Source organism: Arachis hypogaea, chromosome 18, assembly GCF_003086295.3.
Source record: "Arachis hypogaea cultivar Tifrunner chromosome 18, arahy.Tifrunner.gnm2.J5K5, whole genome shotgun sequence".
Classification (NCBI taxonomy): Eukaryota; Viridiplantae; Streptophyta; class Magnoliopsida; order Fabales; family Fabaceae; genus Arachis; species Arachis hypogaea.
The window spans coordinates 124451125-124468699 of record NC_092053.1 but is presented as its reverse complement, the minus strand read 5'-3'; the positions used below and the strand labels follow the sequence as shown (position 1 = coordinate 124468699).

General features: G+C 37.6%; 1 protein-coding gene across 1 annotated transcript; it reads left to right on the top strand.

Annotated features, from left to right (window-relative positions):
- The first annotated feature begins 3143 nt into the window (after positions 1-3143).
- Positions 3144-5969, top strand: LOC112771745 (uncharacterized). The gene is made up of 3 exons (XM_025816555.3): positions 3144-4339; positions 4499-4600; positions 5651-5969. Exons 1-2 carry the CDS (start codon positions 3229-3231, stop codon positions 4579-4581), a joined length of 1194 nt encoding a protein of 397 aa, XP_025672340.1. The 5' UTR covers positions 3144-3228; the 3' UTR covers positions 4582-4600; positions 5651-5969.
- The last annotated feature ends 11606 nt before the right edge of the window (positions 5970-17575 follow it).

Below are 17575 nucleotides of genomic sequence, written 5' to 3'. Positions count from 1 at the left end.
GCTAAATTCTTTCATTTCTACTGGAGTTTAGTAGGGGAGGATATTTTTAAGGTTGTCTTCAATTTCTTTGTCAGTGGTAGACTACTAAAGAGTTTCAACCATACACAAATCTGTCTCATTCCTAAGATTTCTGATGCAAAGGATATGGCACAGGTTAGACCCATCAACCTTTCCTCAGTTGTGTATAAAGATTATTTCTAAAGTACTAGTCCATCGGCTACAGAAATTTATGACTTCGCTGATCAGCCCTAATCAAAGTGCCTTCATTAAGGGTAGATTGATTTCAGACAATGTCCTAGTCGCTCATGAATGTATGCACTATCTAAAGACAAAGAAGAGGGGCCTATCGAGTGAAATGATTGTTAAATTGGATATGAACAAAGCCTATTATCATGTTGAGTGACATTTTCTTTGATTCATTTTGGAGAAGCTGGGATTTGAATCTTGGTGGATTGGTTGGATACAGGAGGTGGTGACTATAGTTTCTTACTCTATCGTTGTTGAAGGTCAACCTTTTGATTTTTTTAAACCAAATAGAGGTATCCATCAAGGAGACCCTCTATCTCCATATCTTTTTCTTTTCTGTGCAGAAGGATTATCCTTTTTGCTAAACAAGGCAGAGCAAAACGATCTCATTGAAGATATTCAGATCAACCAAAGATGTCCTACTGTTAATCATTTATTATTTGTGGATGATTCAATCTTTTTTTGCAAAGCGTCAGAAAAACAGTTGTAAAAATATTCTCAATCTTCTCCAGTCATACAAGGGGTTCAATAGCCAAAAAGTTAATTTGCATAAATCAGTTCTATTCTTTAGTAATAATACTCCTCCCACTGCTCGATTACTACTGGCTTGAAAATTGAAAATTGATCAAATTGGTGCACAGGATAAATATTTGGGTCTTCCATCTACAGTCCAAAAATAAAAAAAAGGGGCCACCTTCAGAGAAATCAAGAACAAGGTGAGGAAGCGAGTTGAAGGGTGGAAAAGAAAACTTCTCTTCTCTGCAGGCAGGCATGTTCTAATCAAATCTATTGGGGAGGCTATCCCAATTTATTCATTATCATGTTTTCGTCTTCCTGACACTTTAATTAGGGAGATTCACAATATACTCTCGATTTTGGTGGGTCAAAAAGGTACAGAGCAAAAAATGGCATGGGTTAGTTGGGATACTATGACAAGACCGAAATTGGAAGGTGGACTAGGTTTTAAGGACCTAGTGGCTCAGATTTGGCGCTATTAGCAAAATAATATTGGAAAGTTGTCTCTCAGCCACAATCACTCCTATCTAGACTCCTCAAAAATAAATATTTTCGATACAGTTCTATAATGAATGCAGAGATTGAAACCGTACCTTCGTGGGGGTGGCGTAGTATATTGGAAGGGCGTAAGGTTGTTGAAAAGGGGTTGGTTTGGTGAGTTGGTGATGGATCCAGTATCCAAATCTTCAATGATCCTTGGCTTGCACCTCCACATCCTTATGTTGTTTCTTCATCTGAAACTTCTAATCTACAAAATCAACTACTATTGATGGTCAAAGACTTAATACTTTCTAATGGTCAGTAGAATCAAACTTTAATTAGAAGTATTTTTTCTGAGGACACTAGTCAGCCTGTGCTAGCAACAACAATTAGGGGGTGGAGAAGATAAAATTTATTGGGCCCTTAATAAAAGTGGTTTGTATGAAGTGAGTACTGAGTACTGTGTGGCTTATGGGTTCTCGCTTCCTCCCATTGAATTTTGCCCAGAGATTATGAGACAACAAAATTTGTGGCGAGAACTGTGAAAGCTGAAAATCTCAGGAAAGATTAAGATTTTTCTCTGGAGGGGCTTCCATGAAAAGCTTCTTGTGCTACAAAAGCTTTATCATCGCATCCCATCGATTCAACCTATCTGCCGAAAATGCCTACAATTTCTAGAAACAATCAATCATTGCATCTTCCATTGTGTAGAATCAAAGGAAATTTGGTAAAAAAAAATGGACTTACTAGCTACTAGAAGGAGCACCGAAGACTTTGATTTCTATGTTGAGTGGAACTTGAGAATGGGAGTCTTGCGTACCCAACCTAATAGCTCCTCTCAGAGAATGATGATGGTAATTTTGAGCTGGTCCTTATGGAAGGCTAGGAACAAGTTCATCTTTGATAATGTATTAACTAGTGTAGAAGAGATAATGGAGTCGGTTTTGAAGCTGCAGGAAGAGTTTTAACAAATTCCCACTTCTTAATTGATGAGCACTTTACTTTTTTATCTCTCTTATTAGATTATTATATGATGTTACCTCTATAGTAGAGCGTTGGGAATCCCCCATTTCTTTTATTTGTCCCATATATGGACACTTATATGTTTCTTTCATTTCATGAATGGAATTATCTGATTTTGGGATAAAAAAAACTATTACATAGTAACTAAATTTGAATGAGTCTATTCTTGTTTCTTGGATGTTGAGCTGTTTTTATTCTTTATAAATTTTAATATGCTTTTTTCATAAATATGAGATTAGGTGAAGAAAAAAAAGTTAGATGGTTATCAATGGTAACTATTATCATTGTTTTCAGAATACATAGAAGTACACAAAGGTAAACAGGAATAAGTCGTATTTTTTTTAAGAAAATAGTGATTTAAATTAAAAAAAAAATCCTTGTTATATATAGCTTATTCCTATGTACCTGTATATTTTTGGAAACCATAATAATGGTTGTCATTAGCTCGGCCATATTGAAAAAGTCATGCTTGTTGTTTGTGTATTTTTATATACTCCTATGTACTGTTTGGAGACCTATATATTGTTTAGAGATGATGATAATGGTTTATAAAATTGGATTGGAAAAGTATAGGGTACCAATTTCTTGTCTGCCAACTTATTGTTAAAAATAATTAATTATTATATTTTAAACACATGTATAAGGAGACACATCCAAAAATATATATATAAAGACACTTCTATTAAATACAATTATAAAAAAAATATTTTTATTAGACACATTCACAAAGACACTTTCATTAAACACAGTCATAAACAAGAGTTGTTCTTGGTAGAAATTGACAAAAATACTATTGATAACGTAACAGAATTGAATTGGATTTTAAAAATTTGGTTGAAATTCGCCGGGTTAAAATTAAAAAATTGGATTTAAGAAAATAATAAATTTTTATTTTATTTAAAAGAAATCCTAAATATTTTCGTTATTTGTTGACTTTTTTTTTTTTTCTTGAATTGGTTTTTGATGATGGAGTCGGCGGAAACAGGAGCATGCCTGTGGATGGTTACAAACGACTACATCTTTGGCATCCGCTTTGAGAAGTTAGAAAAATTGGGGAAGAATGAGGATAGGGATTGGAAATCCCATCTTGAGCAGGCTCCGTTTGATTTCTGTTTGAATCTTCCAGAGTCCTGCATGTTGGATCACTTTATTTTCGACTCGAAAATTTTCTTAGTCGGTAAGCAAACCGAGTCTGGAACCAAGATCTACCAAATCTCCTATGTCGGCGGCAACACGTTGGGCATATCTGAGGCAGTAGAGACGGGCGCAATCCCTCCGCTACCGACCGAAGACTTCCTTTTCCTTGCAAACATTAAAGATGACGTTTACTTGTTGGAGCTTGGTGCGGTACCACTGTTAGGAAGAAAGACGGGGTTATGGGTTTTATGTCCCAATCCCCGTCCCCCGAACTGGCATTCCGCGCCCGCTCCTCCAACCGAAGTCAACTCTGATAATTATAATTCTCCTCTTTGTTTTGTGCTAAATGATAAATTCTTTTTGCATCGCCTGTCCGCACCAGGAATTGCATATCTCTACGATCCCCAACCTAAAGCATGGATTAAACTGGAGCGCACATTTTCTCTTCCTGGTTATGATCTTTTCCTGCGTGTGCGGTCCCTTGGGGATGTAGGCGATGGCAGTGTGGTGCTGACATGGAAGCTGAAGGGTCTTCCCATACGTGGTGTGAAATATGACATACACGCTTTGCTGGTGGATAATAAAGATTATTGCATTCTTCGCCAGCAATGCCTTGATGAGTTGTGTGAGGCGATCCAACCATCCTTCTTTGATGATTTTTCCTCCAATCTCAACTTGGTTGACCTTGGCAACAACAAAGTATGTGTTACCATCTCTGGTCTCGCAGAAGGCATTCCATCCTTTTGCATTTTAGTAGTTGAATTAAGGTTGGTACAAGAGGAGGAGCAGCAAAGGTTCTTATCTGTGCGTGTACTCGTGAATCGAGTCTTAGATACGAGGCCTTATTTCTTAGATGACCGCGTTGTTCAAGTGCTCTACACCTCCTTTCTTTTCTCCCTCAGAAAGGGAATGCCTCGCAAACATCCATATTCCCAAGGTATAATGTTGCTTTTGTCAGCATGCTTCTTGTTATTCTGTAAGAGTTACCATTAAATTATATCCATCAAAAACATTGTTAGGGATTTGGTGAATAAATTTTCTTTATTTTTTAAAAGACTTGTTATTCTTAAGACTTGAGAACAAAATTACGTTACAGATTGCATCTCTCCAAGGAAAGAGCCCAAGCTAGCTGGTGGGACGAATCCAAGCAACCCAACAACAGCATTCGAACAAGAATGACTAACTTCAACCTGTTCATGTATGCTTTGTTTTATTGTTGTTCCCTCTGCTATGATTACTTGTTTTTCATTGGCGATCAGATTTTGAATACTGATGTGTTTATTCCGCTATTAAATAATGTTAGACATGTTAGTAGGATTTCAATGTTCATATAATCATTTTGTACTTTTTTAGGTTATAATCTTTTTCATTCACAAAATTGAGAAAATATCAAGTTTTAGTCAAAGATAATAGATGAATCAATAAGAGCATATGAGTCAAGAGGAATAAGTGATGTATCTATTTAACTTGTGGCTTATTCCTCTTTCTCTTTCTTTCACTCTTCTTTCTTTTTGATATTTTAATATTTTACTTTTCTGAATTTTATATTTTTACTTTTTTTTTTAAGTTAAGAATTTTCACATAAGGTGTTTGGAATTTGAGATAGATTTTACCTTTGTTGATGTCTTGATCTTTTCCTAATTTTATTGTGGCATTTATAAAATGATATATGATCGGCAAACATTCAAATTCGTTTCTGTATAATTTTTAAATTTCATAAATTATTGGTACCATGTTGATTATAATTTATATAAGCCTTTATTGATAGAGAAAAATATGTGATTCCAAATTTCCAACGCAGTTGACACTTTTGCTCTTTTTAAGCCTTTGATAGTCTTTTTCTTTGTAAAAATTTTGAGCTTTTTTTCCTTGGTTTTAGAATTTCTTTTGGTTAAAATGCTATTAGTTATTGAATCATTATTTCAAAGCTATGGTTAAAGGAAGATTGAAAGCCAAGGTTACAGTAGGGGCCTGTTGACACTTAAAGGGTGAATGCCAAGATATGGTAGGGTCTTGTGGGGAAGGAGATGTTGCTGTTGTCTAATTATCTTAGAATTCATTTAGTTTATTCAACAAATTATGCTCTTTCTCATTTGTTTTTTGGTGATTTGTTTCTCTGGCTTATTTAATTATATATGTCATGAGATTTATTGTTTGTGTTATTTCTAAATCTAGATGAATGAATGATAGTTAACGGAGATCACAGCAAAATTTGAATTTGACAGAGGAGGTTATTTTTGGTCTGCAGATTAAGTGTTATATGAAGCAGTTGTTGTCGATTCTCGGACATTGTCATGCTAGGGGTGTGATGTACTGGGATATCAAGGGATCAAATCTTCTGGTGAATAATGAAGGGATACCGAAGGCGTGGTTGAATATAATAGTACATTGAAATTTTCTTAGTGCGGTATTGGTTGGATTTGATGATTTTTATGAAGAATAGTTCTGGTAGTAGTAGCTTCTGCTTGTCAAATCTATGGATATAAGACTTTTAAAAGAAAATTAGATATAGAGATGTCGACTATTTTACATAACATCCTTTTCAGCAATAATTTTTATATTATCAATGGTTGGAATTGTTCTGTTAACCTGCAACATTTTCCAGGTTAGATAGACGGTGGTTGCGATAATGTCAAAATGGTACATAAGGTAAAGATCTGCTACCCTTCCCCCTCCCAGAACCAAAAAGGGTCGTGCAATATTTGCTAGCTGGAGTCCATTATATTTTCCCAGGTTTTGGTTTGGGTTTAGTAATCTCAGGAATAATTCGAGTGCATGATGATATGCTTATGGTTGAATTTCATCTGTGTTTGTGAATTACAGTTCCTTAGTTATTGCTGCAGATTATATATATGCTACCTAGGACATTTGTTAGTTAAGCATTAAAAAGAGATGTCCTACGTTGCATGAGATTTCAATCCTTAAGTAGAGTTTCACATTTCTTAGGAAAATTCTTTTTGTTTGTTATGTTAAAATAGTTGGAACTTGGAATTAATTAAGTGCATACTTGCCCTATCTGGCTATAAATCTCGGATTTTTGACGAAAATGTGCAGAAATATATTTATGTACATTAAAATTTTTATATTTTGAATGGTTTTGTCTCTCCTATTCAATAAAAAAACACAATAAAATATTCATGATACGAGATATCTATGTGTTACGGGTCTTTCTATGATGATTTCACTTGCTATTGTTCTAACTTCTAAAGGCTTTATTATTTCACTTATGAAAGCATTAGTGGTATGTTATTCGTGATCCTAATCAGCAGTAGCTTAAATTCCAGCAGCTCCCCAACATCCTATATTGTTGATGGCTCAATATTATTATTCATTACGGTCAGTGGTTTTAGCCAGGACTAATTAACCTAATAGGCTTTAGCCAGGACTAATTAACCTTGAAAATGAGGTCGACTATTCATTTACTATTATAAAATAACTAAATAAATAAATAAAGAAGAGGTAATAAAATAAAGTATAAATAGAAAAATACTACTATCAGTATTTACCAATACTATTATATTACTATATAGATAATATATTAATATTATATTAGTAGTATACTGTCACGGCCTTGGACACACTCCAACGCTACCGTACTGGCACTCGGACTTACTCAACCTCTTGAGCTAAGACCAAGTCAGCCTAACCCTCAATACTTAGCAAGAAGGCTAAGAATACAAGAGAACACAAGAGAAAGGAAGCTTTGGTGGAAGAACACTTTATTGCTTAAGTGTGGTTACAAATGATTCACACACCTTACACTAACTCTTATTTCCTATTTATAGCCATCCACCTCCTCAATGGATGGTTAAGATCAAATCTAATCAACGGTCCAGATTAATCCTCCAGAACCTTCTTTACAAATATCTATCCTACCACAACTTTCCAATTGTTTCTAGATTATTCCATACCACTCTTTATACTTCTATATACATCTACACTCTTCTAGAATACTCTATGATCTTCTAGAGTCTTCTAGAACCTTCTAGGATATTCCAGGAACTTCTAGGACATTCTAGAACGTTCCAGAACCATCTAGAGCATTCTCAAATACTCTAGAAAACTCTACAAACATTGTTAAATTTAACCTTCTAAAATTTACTGTGACATTCTCTCCCACCTAATGCGCAGACGTCCTCGTCGCGTTCTGTTCATGATAGCGCTCTAGGTGTTCTTGGAATTGCCACAGATCTTCGCGAGTTTCCCAGCTAGCTTCGGTTATCGGGAGTCCTTTCCACTTGATCAAGTATTGGATACTTGGTGGCACCCCTCTTCGTCGCACGATGCGATTAGCTAGGATCTCTTCAATTTCTTTATCAAATGATCTAATTACCACGGGTGGAGCACGACTCGAGTTACCTCTACTCGGTTCATCTTGGTCTTCATGATATGGTTTAAGCATACTCACATGGAAGACCGGGTGAATCTTCATAGAGGGAGGGAGTTGTACTTTATAAGCAACCTCCCCAACACGTCCAATGATCTCAAATGGTCCTTCGTATTTGCGGATTAAACCCTTATGAACCTTGCGAAAGGCTTTGAATTGTTGTGGCAGAAGTTTAATCATTACCTCCCACTTGATAGCTTGCATGCCTCCTCTTCTTATCTGCCCATTTCTTCATCCTCTTTGCAGCTTTGTCGAGGTAAGAACGAGTAACATCTGCTTGTTCTTCCCATGACTTAATCATATGATAGGCTCCAGGGCTCTTCCCTGAGTAAGAGGAAGAAAGAGAGTGAGGCGTAAGCGGCTGTTGTCCAGTCACAATCTCGAACGGACTCTTTCCTGTAGACTCACTCCTTTGCAAATTGTATGAGAACTGAGCAATGTCGAGGAGTTTTGTCCAATCTTTCTGATTAGCGCTTACAAAATGCCTCAAGTAACACTCGAGTAAGGCATTCACTCTCTCAGTCTGCCCATCGGTTTGAGGATGGAAGCTTGTTGAAAAATGAAGCTCTGACCCAAGGAGTTTGAACAACTCTGTCCATAGTCGTCCTGTGAAGCGTGGATCTCGATCACTAATGATGCTTTTAGGCAATCCCCAATATTTCACCACATTCTTGAAGAATAGTCGTGCTGCCTCTTCTGCAGTGCAATCAGTAGGGGCGGGTATAAAGGTAGCATACTTCGAAAATCGATCTACTACCACAAGAATAGATCCAAACCCCTCGGACTTTGGTAAGGCAGAGATGAAATCTAGAGAGACACTTTCCCATGGTCGCTCCGAAGAAGGCAGATGTTCCAACAACCCACTTGGTGTCTTATTTTCAATCTTATCTTGTTGGCACACAAGACAAGTCTTCACATAGCTCTCCACTTCATCTCTCATTTGGGGCCAATAATAAGAAGATTCAATGAGTGCCAAGGTCCTTCGCTGACCTTGGTGACCAGCCCACTTGGTGTCGTGGCATTCTCTCACTAATTTTCTTCTTAGATTTTTCCATTTAGGGACGTATAGTCTTCTCCCTTTAGTGTAGAGAAGGTCGTTTTCTAGCCAAAATCTTTTGGTCTTACCTTCTCTAGCCAACTCCACCAACTTCTTGGCTAATGGATCGTGATGCAACCCTTCCTTGATGGTATGCACAATATCTCCTTCAACCATAGAAATGGCCGCCAACTCAGCCTTGCGACTCAACGCATCTGCTACCACATTAGTCTTGCCTGACTTGTATTCGAATTCGAAATCAAACTCAGCCAAGAAGTCTTGCCACCTAGCTTGTTTGGGGCTTAACTTCTTTTGAGTTTGGAAGTAGCTTGTAGCCACATTGTCTGTCTTGACGATGAAGTGTGAACCAAGCAAGTAGTGACGCCAAGTTCTCAGACAATGCACCACCGCAGTCATCTCCTTCTCTTGGACAGTGTATCGCCTCTCTGTATCATTCAACTTGCGACTCTCAAAGGCAATAGGATGTCCTTCTTGCATCAGAACTCCTCCAATAGCGTAGTCAGAAGCATCAGTGTGGACTTCAAATACCTTTGAGTAGTCGGGTAGTGCTAGTACTGGTCTTTCTGTGATAGCAGCCTTCAACTCATCAAAGGCCTTTTGACACTCCTTTGACCATTCCCAAGAGTGATTCTTCTTGAGAAGATCAGTTAATGGTGCAGCCTTAGTGGAGTATCCCTTGATAAACCTCCGATAGTAATTAGCCAACCCAAGGAATGACCTCAATTCAGATACCTTGTTTGGCGGCTCCCACTCTTTGATAGCCTTCACCTTTCCTTGATCCATGCAGAGAGTTCCACCCTTAATGATGTGTCCCAAGAAGTGGACTTCGTCCCTTGCAAAGGAACACTTTTCCTTCTTCACATATAGGTTATTCTCTCGCAAGATCTTGAACACGGTTTGTAAGTGTTCTACATGTTCCTCCAAAGTATTGCTATAGACAACAATGTCATCCAAGTAGACCACTACAAACCGATCAAGGTAAGGTCGAAAGATCTCATTCATCAAGGTACAGAAGGTCGCAGGAGCGTTGGTCAAGCCAAAAGGCATCACCAACCACTCATACGATCCATACCTCGTGACACACGTGGTCTTAGGCTCATCACCATCGGCAATTCTCACTTGGTGATATCCTGACCTCAAATCTAGCTTTGAGAACCACTTGGCTCTACCAAGTTGATCAAACAAATCGGCTATCAAAGGAATGGGGTATTTGTTCTTGATGGTTACCTTGTTAAGTGCTCGATAGTCGATGCATAGCCTCAATGAACCATCATGCTTCTTTTGGAATAAGACTGGTGCGCCATAAGGTGCCTTCGATGGACGGATGAACCCAGCATCTAGCAAATCCTTGAGTTGCTTCTTCAACTCCTCAAGTTCTGGCGGTGCCATCCTATAAGGTGTTGAGGCGGGCGGCTTTGCTCCTGACTCCAATTCAATCTTGTGGTCCACCTTCCTCCTAGGGGGTAGTTGTTTTGGCAACTCGGGAGGCATCACATCCTTATTTTCTTCAAGGACTTCCTTGATTTTGGGAGGGACGTCTTCTCTTTCAGATGTTGACTCCTCTTGTAATAGAGCCAAATATGTAATCTCTCCCTTCTTGAACCCTTTCTTGAGTTGCATAGCAGAGAGTATCGGTGGTCCTCCAACTTTAGAGACTGTAGGGATCATGCATGGAGACCCTTTCTCCATGACACATACTACGTCGTAGTATGGCATAGGTATTATATTTGCCTTCCTTTGCAAATCGAGCCCGATGACTATTTTAAAATCATCCATGGGTGCTACTGAGAAATCTACAAGGCCCTTCCAAGAACCAAGAGTCATCTCAACCCCTTTTGCTACTCCCTTAAGGGGTTCACCCTTGGTATTTACGGGTTTGAACCAACCATTCTTTTCGGTGATCTTCAACCCAAGCCTCCTTGCTTCATCAGGCGTGATGAAGTTGTGTGTAGCACCAATGTCGATCATAGCCATGACAGGTTTTTCATTGATAAAGGCTTTGACATACATCAAGCCTTTCTTTTCTACAGTGCTTGCCTCTTTGCTCTTCACAGCATTTATGTGTTGGATAGATCCAACACACTCAGTTACTTGAGTTTGAGCTTCTCGTTCCTCGGCGATAGATGCCAAAGTCCCTAGCTTGGGACAATCCTTCATTTGGTGTGGTCCCTTGCACACGAAGCATCCTCCTTTGGGCACGAAAGCCTTCTTCTTTTCTTCGTACTCTTTCTTTGAAGAGTATTTTCCTTCCTTCTTGGTTGAGAAACTCTTCCCCTTGTCTCCCCCACCTTTAGCAGAACTAGGCTTGGAGGAAGACTTGGGTTTAGAGTCTCCCCTATGATACTCAGTGAGTGATTCGGCCACCACGATGGCCTCATCGACATCCTTAACATTCCTTCTTTGTAGTTCTTGCTTTGCCCAAGGTTGGAGTCCATCAATGAAGAAGAACAATGCATCCTCTGATGCTAAGTTGGGGATTTGAAGCGTGAGAGTAGTAAAGTCCTTTACGTAGTCGCTAATCGTACTCTTGTGCTTCAACTCCCTCAACTTCTTCCTTGCTTCATAAACCACATTCTCAGGAAAGAATTGTCTTTTCAATTCCCTTTTGAAATCTTCCCATGTGACTATGTTGCAAGTACCCTTTTCCATATCTACGCACTTTCTCCTCCACCACAAAGTAGCATTATCAGAAAGGTAGAGAGCTGCAGTGCGTACCTTTATTGCTTCTTCGACCACCCCTTGGCCTTCGAAGTACCTCTCCATTTGCCATAGGAAGTTCTCCACCTCGCGAGCGTCCCTTACGCCCTTGAACTCCTTTGGCTTGGGGAGATCAATCTTTGTCGTCTCCCTTATAATGGTTGGTCGAGATTTCGCCTCCTCGAACCAAACTCGAACTTCCTCAAATAGCTTCAAGGAATTCTCAAGCTTCTCTTCGATTTGGAGCATGCTTTCTTTGAAAGCATCTAGTTCTCCTAACACGTGAGCCTCGAGGGTCTCCTTGTCATGTTCTATCCTTTGGAACCGCTCATCCATAGAGGATAGAACATTTTCCAACATAGAAACTCTTTCTTCTAAGAAGTTAGAGTCCTTACCTCTAGGCTCACTTGAAGAACGGCCCTTCTTGCCTCCCCATTGAGAAGGAATAGTATCCCTTCCCCTTTGAGACTCAACATGCTCCATGGTGATACTAGAAGCCATACCCACAAGCGACTTGTGCTCCCTCTCGAACCTTGCTCAGATACCAAATTGTCACGGCCTTGGACACACTCCAACGCTACCGTGCCGGCACTCGGACTTACTCAACCTCTTGAGCTAAGACCAAGTCAGCCTAACCCTCAATACTTAGCAAGAAGGCTAAGAATACAAGAGAACACAAGAGAAAGGAAGCTTTGGTGGAAGAACACTTTATTGCTTAAGTGTGGTTACAAATGATTCACACACCTTACACTAACTCTTATCTCCTATTTATAGCCATCCACCTCCTCAATGGATGGTTAAGATCAAATCTAATCAACGGTCCAGATTAATCCTCCAGAACTTTCTTTACAAATATCTATCCTACCACAACTTTTCAATTGTTTCTAGATTATTCCATACCACTCTTTATACTTCTATATACATCTACACTCTTCTAGAATACTCTATGATCTTCTAGAGTCTTCTAGAACCTTCTAGGATATTCCAGGAACTTCTAGGACATTCTAGAACGTTCCAGAACCATCTAGAGCATTCTCAAATACTCTAGAAAACTCTACAAACACTGTTAAATTTAACCTTCTAAAATTTACTGTGACAATACGAATAGAGAAAGTAAAGAAGTACTTTATTGTATAAGAAAGAGAGAGAGAATATTTGTTGTTAATATTGCTGTGTGTATTGTCTGGTATCATATCCCCATTTATACATGTATAGGATTCATATTTTCAACCTTCATTAAATGTAAATTTTTTCTTGGTAACATGAATACTAAGTCACCTATGATATTAATGGGCATCTATATCCTGTGTTTATCACAACACTCCCCCTTGTATGACTATTTAGGATTATTGTCTCGTTAAAACCTTACTAAAAAAAATCCAATAGAAAAAAAACCTTAGTGAAGGAAAAAGAGTACAATATCCTTTGTGATGGGGACTGCCTCATTAAAAACTTTGTCAAGAAAAATCCAATGGGAAAAAAAACTTGACCAAGGGAAAAAGAGTACAATCTTCCCGTCTTATCAACATCATTTAATGTCTCGAAATCGACGCATCCCAATCTCATACACCAATCTTTCAAATGAGAATTTTGGGAGTGACTTTGTGAATAAATTTGCTAGATTGTCACTTGAGCGGATCTGTTTGATATCAATTGTCCCTTGATTTTGAAGATCATGAGTGAAGAAGAATTTGGGAGAAATATACTTTGTTCTATCACCTTTGATGTATCCGCCTTGAGCAATGCATGCTGTATTATTTTCAAACAAGATAGTTGGAGCTATCTTATGATCAATCAGTCCACATGATGACATAATATATTGGAAAACACTTGCGACTAGCTTCATGTATTGCTAGTATTTCAGCATGATTAGAGGAGGTTGTTATTATCGTCTATTTCGTGGACCTCTATGATATAGCTGTACCACCATATGTGAACAGGTATCCTGTTTGAGATCTTCCTTTGTGTGGATCAGACAAGTATCCAACATCTGCATAGCCAACTAATTGTGATTTGGATCAATAGGGATAAAACAATCCTATATCAACCGTTCCATGAAGATATCGAAAGATCTGTTTGATTCCACTCCAATATCTTCTGGTTGGAGAGAAACTATATCTTGCTTGTAAATTCACAGCAAATGATATATCAGGTCGTGTATTATTTGCAAGATACATTAGCGCTCCAATGGCACTAAGATATGGTACTTCAGGATCAAGGATATCTTCATTTTCTTCTTTAGGATGGAAGATGGAATTGATCATTTTCCACATCCAAAGATCTTACGATCATTGGGGTACTCAAGGGATGTGACTTATCCATATAAAATCTTTTCAAGATTTTCTCTGTGTATGTTGTTTGATGAATAAAGATCCCATTTTTTATATGTTCGATCTGCAGGCCGAGACAAAATTTAGTTCTTCCAAGATCTTTCATCTCAAACTCTTCTTTTAGAGTTTTTATAATTGTTGGAATCTCTTCAGGAGTCCCAATGATATTTAAATCATCAATGTACACAACAATTATAATAAATTCAGATGCAGATTTCTTTATGAAAACATATGGACAGATATCATCATTCTTGAATTCACTTTTGGCCAGATACTCAGTATGACGATTATACCACATTCGTCTAGATTGCTTCAGACCATATAAAGATCTTTGCAATTTGACTGAGTATAACCCTTGTGAATATTCATTGGATGATTTAGATATCTTTAGTCCTTCAGGGACTTTTCATATAGATATCCCGATCTAATGAGCCGTATAAGTAGGTTGTTACCACATTCATTAAATGCATATGCAGTTTATGATATGTAGATAAACTGACCAAATAACGCAATGTTATCGCATCCACTACAGGGGAATACGTTTCTTCATAATCGATACCGGGCCTTTGTAAAAAACCTTGTGCCACAAGTCGGGCTTTATAGCACACAATTTCATTTTTCTCATTTCGTTTTCTCACAAATACCTATCGGTATCCAACATGTTTTACATCTTCTGGTGTACGGACTACAAGCCCAAAGACTTCACGTTCTGCAAGTGAGTCTAATTCAGCCTTCATGGCTTCTCCCCATTTTGGCCAATCATTTCTTTGTCGACATTCTTCGACTGATCTTGGTTCAAGATCCTTACTTTCATGCATGATATTTAATGTCACATTATATGCAAATATTTCATTGACAATTGTCTTATTTCAGTCCCATTTTTCTCGGATAAAGACATAATTTATCGAAATCTCGTCATTTTCACAAATTTCAGGTATCTGAATGTCTTCTGGCGTTAAAACTATATCAGAATTTTGGACAACTGCAGGTGTCTTTACTATGTCTTTTTCAACAGGAATAGTATTCACCTCTTTTCGCTTTTGAGGATTTTTGTTTTTGGAACCGACAGGCCTGCCACGCTTCTGGCGTGAATTTGCTTCAGTGGCTACTTGTCCTACTGGGACATCAATTCGAATTGGGGTATTTTTCGCTGGTATATAAGATTTGGTTATCCTCTTTGTATCGGAAAATGCATCAGGCAATTCATTTGCTATTCTCTGCAAATGTATAATCTTTTAAACTTCTAGTTCACATTGCTCTGATCGAGGATCTAAATGCATCAACGATGATGCATTCCAATTAAGTTCCTTTTCAGGAAACTTATTCTCTCCCTCCTAATGTTGAAAATTTTGATTCATCAAAATGACAATCTGCAAATCGGGCTTTAAATACATCTCTAGTTTGTATCTCAAGATACCTCACTATAGAGGGAGAGTCATATCCAATATATTTTCCCAATTTTTTTTGGGGTTCCATTTTGGTGCGATTAGGTGGTGTAATGGGAACATATATCGCACACCCAAATATTCTTAAATGGGAAACATTTGGCTGCTGGCCAAAAGTTAATTGCATAAGAGAGAATTTATGGTAACTCGTTGGCCTCAAACAAATAAGTGTTGCGGCATGTAAAATAGCATGCCCCCAAACCGAGGTTGGGAGATTTGTTCTCATAAGTAAAGGTCTAGCAATTAATTGGAGGCGTTTAATAAGTGATTCTGCTAACCCATTTTGTGTGTGAACATAAGCTACTGGATGTTCAACACTTATTCCATTAGCCATACAATAAGTATCAAAAGCTTGGAAAGTAAATTCACCAGAATTATTAAGACGAATTGCTTTGATTGGATTTTCTGGGAATTGTGCTTTTAATCGAATAATTTGAGCCAGTAATCTCGCAGACGCCAGGTTGCAAGAAGATAATAAGCACACATGTGACAATCTCAAAGATACGTCTATTAGGACCATAAAATATCTAAAAGATCTACACGATGGATGAATAGGTCCACATATATCTCCTTGAATCCTTTCTAGTAATTCAAGGGACTCAAATCCAATCTTTACTGGTGATGGCCTTAAAATTAACTTTCCCTGAGAACATGCAGCACAACAAAATTCACTAGTTTTAAGAATCTTCTGGTTCTTTAGTAAATGTTCATGGGAGTTTTCAATAATTCTCTGCATCATGGTTGTTTCCGGATGACCCAATCGGTCATGCCAAGTTATGAATTCATTTGTGCTAGTAAACTTCTGGTTTACAATGGCATGTGATTCAATTGCACTAATCTTGGTATAATACAACCCAGATGAAAGTGAGGGTAACTTTTCTAATATAACCTTTTTATTTAAATCATGAGTTGTAATACATAAATACTCATGATTTTCCTCATTCATTGTTTCAATATGATATCCATTTCGGCGAATATCTTTGAAACTAAACAAGTTCCTCAAAGACTTGGTAGATAATAGTGCATTATTTATTATAAATTTTGTTCCTCCAGAAAATAAAATTATAGCTCTTCTGAAGCCTTCTATCACATTGCTTGAGCCAATAATAGTATTAACATATTCTTCTTTTGGCACAAGATTGGTAAAATATATATCACTGTTAAGAATAGTGTGCGAACTTGCACTATCCGCAAGACAAATATCTTCAGAATATGTCCTTGCCATTTTTCTTCAAAGACAAATGATAATAATAATAAAATGAGTGGAAGTACATGCACAGTAAAATTATTCACGTGAATACTTAACAAACACATACACATATCAAACTATTCCATCATTGATCAAATAGCCAATATTTTTTTCAGAATCCTTAAAGAAGTCAGATACATCATAATGAGTGGTGGAATTTTCAGCATCATTTGAAACAACATTTGATTCATTTCCTTTGTCATCCTTTTTCAAAGATGCCTGGTAAAGATCGACTAGGTGCCTTAGGGTACGACAGGTACATGACCAATGACCCTTTCCACCACAACGGAAACACTTATCTTCTGTTGATTTATTTTGCCCAATATTTCTTTCTTTATCCCACTTCTGGTGAGATCCTTTCTTGTGAACATAATTTCTTTTCCTTCCATAATTTTTCTTGTTATCAAAATCTTGTCATTTACCTCTTCTGGGGTTATAAGTTGCCGCATTTGCTTCAGGAAATGGGGCGGCCCCAGCTAGGCGCGCTTCATGATTTCTTAAGAGCAACTCATTGTTGCGTTCAGCAACAAGAAATCAAGAAATTAACTCAGAATATTTTTTAAATCCTTTTTTCTCGATTGCTACTGCAGGAGCACATTCGAGGCATGAAAGGTCGAGAAAGTTTTCTATAACATATCGGGTTTGAGGAAATATCACCGTCTTTTGATGATTATACCTTTCTTTAAGGCCTTTCCACAGATCTGCAGGATCTTTTAATGTGAGATATTCATTTTTTAATCATACGTCAAGATGACGATGAAGGAAAATCATAATTTTGGCTTTATCCTTCTGGGATGTATTATTTTCAGCCTTAATGGTATCTCCAAAATCCATTGAATCAAGATGGACTTTAGCATATAGTATCCATGATAAATAATTGTTTCCAGATATATCAAAAGCATTATATTCAAGATGAAAGAACTTCGATATAATAAAAATTTGTTACCTGAAGTCTTCCTAAAATATCGTTAGAGTTTCGTGTTGATAACGTGTTATAAAATAACTAAA